Here is a 3,574-nt window from a genome sequence, read left to right as displayed (position 1 = left end):
GCTGTAGCTGAAATTGAGGGCTCTCTCTGACATCAAGAATCAGTGCAGAATACACGCTGGAGCTGCTTCCTACCTGCTTGGTTTGAGGTGTGGGAGGGTGTGAGCGAGCAAAGGCTTCCCAGACAAAGCCCTGTCAAGGTAAACATCTCCACAACCCTGGTTAACCAAATGTCAATGTCTCCAGGAAAGAGCATTCTACAGGGATGCCCTTTGCTACTCCTGCTCCAGTGTCTCAATGCTGGGAAACGGGGCATCCTGCCAGACCCATCTTCCTAAAGCACAGATTGAGTGGTGTTGCCTCTGCCACAGGACAGAGTCTAAAGTACTAGGCCAGGCATTTGAGACCCTCTGTACTTTGGTCCCTGCCTCCCCTACTACTCCTACCCAGCTTCTGTGATCCCCTTAACCCACTTTACCTTCCTTCTCCTTCTCAAACTTTGTTAGATATCCTTCCTCTGCTGGTTTCACATGTGCCCTGCCTTCCTACCCATTTTTCTGGGCCCAGTTCTAATGCCACCGCCTCCAGAAGCTGTGATCCTCTTGGCAAGGAGGGCCTCTATGCTCTGAATTCTTCTGCACAGCCCGTGAGTGCTTTTCATACAATGAAAAGTGCTTTCTTGACTACATTATCTTCCAAGCTAGAATGTACTTTTTGAGGATAAGGATTGATTTTAATATTATCTTTTTTATATCCCTTCTCAGGGCCTAGCACAGTGCCTCAGGAACTACTTGTGCAGTGCCTCGACAGCAAGTTTTTATTCTATCAGGGAATTCACCTTATTTTGTTGTATTATTGTAATACACTGGTCAATTACAAGTCTACTGCAAAGGCTACACCAGAGAAACAGAAATAACTCTCTGAAACAAACCTAAAGGCTAGGTATAACTCAACTATCTATATTATGTGCTGGTTTGGGGAGAGCCTGGGGTGATTTGGATGTTTTACCTACCCCACCCCTTCTATAACCTCACTCCCACCTCCTCCATCCCCACCCCACCCACTCTACCTCTTGCACCACCTCCACTCCACCCCATCTCTATTCAAGACCACTTTAGCCTTTTAGGTGTCCCTAGGACTTTCACTTCCAAAAACTTTTCCACTCATATCCATATTCTTTGACAAGAGGAGGTAGATATTTCATTACTCTGGTTGCAAGGTGAATCTGGTTACAAGGTACATCCCTCAAGTAATTTCGGAAACTCCAAGGCTACCCTAATATCCTGAGTGATGATTCTGGGTACTCATGAGCTAAACACACTTATAATTAACACAAGATCCGGGATATTTAGGCAACTTTCAACTATATAACAGCAGTTTCCAGCTCAAACACAGAGATTCCACATTCTGATTTTTAAATTGATCTAGTTTCTTGGGTTTGTTTTTTCTAAAATACAATGGATTTTAATGTTTTACTGATTTTTATTTGTCGAGAACGGAGAACATTTATTGAGTACCTTTAGGTGCCAAGCATTGTGCTAGATACTTCAGATATGAACTTCATCTTATCTTCACAACGACCTTAGGAGACCCATAGTTCCATTTTACAGATGAAAAACTGAGGTCAATAGACATTAAGTGATTTGCCCAAAATCATGCAGTGAATTTGTGGGGGTAGTATTCTACTGTTGGTCCTTTTAATAAAAACTCCCGCTCTTTTAGTTATACAATGCTGTACCCTCAAGTAAAACTCAGAAGTTCATTGTACTTCATCTTCCATTTCAAAATAGAGGTCACCAAAAATATGTAATCTCAGAAAAAGGAACTTTTTACATTCCTAAGAAAAAGGAGCACCACTGGGCCATCAAGAATGCCACCATCATTGATTGATCCCAGGATCTCAACTGTTGGCTTAATTTTCCTAGAAAGAGCAATGAATTGACTCAATATCAAGTATTACCAGTCCAACCATCGCAGCTCGTCTTTACACCCTCACATTATCACCAAAATAATCAACTATTTAAAAAAAATTCTCACAGCCTAATAGGTATTACTTGCAGTTTCTTTCTAGAAATTAGGTGCATGGCACAGTGGAGCAATAATGGAAGACTCTAGATTTCACAAAGATGTCCAGTTTTACATTTTGATAAAATGTAATTGAACTGGCTAAAAACGGTTAAACCAAACAATCAAATAAACAATAAAGGATAAAAGTATCCTATAACCAAGTAAACACCTGTTAGTCCTTCCCCTTTAAAATGTTTAAATAAGGTCACATTTATTCATTCAACAAACATTTATTGAGCACCAACCACTGTGCTAGGTGCTAAGAAATATAACTGTGAACAAGATAAACCAGGCTCCCGCCCTGACTGGACACTGCTGCTTTAAATGACCTTGCTAACTAGCTGCTCTCTGTCAGTCTTTTATTTTGGGGAAAGTCAGAATCATAAGAGGCCTCTCTGGAATACTGTTCAAACTGCATTATGGCAAATTCGATAGAAATCTTCGTTTAACTTAGAGAAAGAAGAGATGGCCTCGAGTATCCTTTTTGACAAGCAAGTTAAAGGTTCAAGTTAGCTTTCAAGCAATATGGCGGCAGGCGACCGAACAGGCATTTTAGGTCAGTCGGTTGCGCTTATGGGTTGGGGAGTCTGTGACGCCATCACCGCACTGGGCAGAGGTGCGTTTGCGGGTCCCCCCACTGTCCAGGCGGAAGGCCAGTTCTTCTGAGTCGCTGGGGTTCAAGTCGTCCTCAAGGAGGCTACTTTTTCGGAGGCCGCCGCTAGTGATACCGCTGGCAATGCCACTGGCTTGAGGTGGGGAGCCAGGCGCACCAGATCGCACGCTGATGTTCGCCATGGCGCCACTGAGGCCATGCAGGGCGATGGCTTCGTGGAAGGGCTGTAGGTCGACGTCCACAGATGAGCTGGATTCGGTGGTGGTGGCCTGGCTGGGGTTCCCGGCGGGCGGCTTGGGGGGCATCCTGGAGGAGGGGCGAGGTGGAGGACGAGCTGGGGGTGCTTTGCCACACAGGAAGCTAATCAGGTCTTCTCGGAGAATGGTGCTCCGGCCCTTCTTCACCCACGCCAGCACATCTTTGATGCGACGCTGGTAGCCAACCTGGACGCCCAGGTCAAAACTTCGTTGGTGGGCATCCCCGCTCTCTTTGTAGAGGCTGGTCACGGCCATGGCGGCACTCTGGAAGGGGTCCCACATGGAGAGTTCCGGCTGTGGGCACCCCGAGTCCTTGTAGAGCTGGGCCACGGCGGTGGCCGAGATCTGGAATAGATGCCACAGCCTCTGCTGTTCGCTCTTGAGCCCCGCAGCCTCGGCGGCCGCCTCGTCCTGCAGCTCCGGGGGCAGCTGCTCTTCCTGCTCGGCCTCGGCCAGGCACTGGCGCTCCCACTTGGAGAACCAGGGTTCCGCGACCTCGGCCTCGCCCTCCTTCGGCTGCTCCTCCATCCTCCTCCTCCTCCTGGCCGCTGGCCTCCTCCTCAGCCTACTCTTGCTCCGCCACAGCCACCTCACCTCCAGCTCCGAGCTCCCCTTCTCCTGCGGCGGCCGCCGCCTCCTCCGCGTGCGCCCGCGGCAGGCAAGTGGGGGGGGAGGGAGGGGCCCTGAGGCCAAGAGCCG

General features: G+C 48.2%; 1 protein-coding gene across 1 annotated transcript; it reads right to left on the bottom strand.

Annotated features, from left to right (window-relative positions):
• Positions 1 to 2,254: 2,254 nt before the first annotated feature.
• On the bottom strand, positions 2,255 to 3,532 carry HAPSTR2 (HUWE1 associated protein modifying stress responses 2). Its single transcript, XM_019653597.1, has one exon. The coding sequence runs from the start codon at positions 3,401 to 3,403 to the stop codon at positions 2,558 to 2,560; it is 846 nt and encodes a 281-aa protein (XP_019509142.1). The 5' UTR covers positions 3,404 to 3,532; the 3' UTR covers positions 2,255 to 2,557.
• Between the last annotated feature and the right edge of the window lie 42 nt (positions 3,533 to 3,574).

This window comes from Hipposideros armiger, unplaced genomic scaffold (assembly GCF_001890085.2).
Source record: "Hipposideros armiger isolate ML-2016 unplaced genomic scaffold, ASM189008v1 scaffold_203, whole genome shotgun sequence".
NCBI classification, from domain to species: Eukaryota; Metazoa; Chordata; class Mammalia; order Chiroptera; family Hipposideridae; genus Hipposideros; species Hipposideros armiger.
Note: the sequence above shows the minus strand (reverse complement) of the source record. Positions and strands in the feature narration are given on the sequence as shown.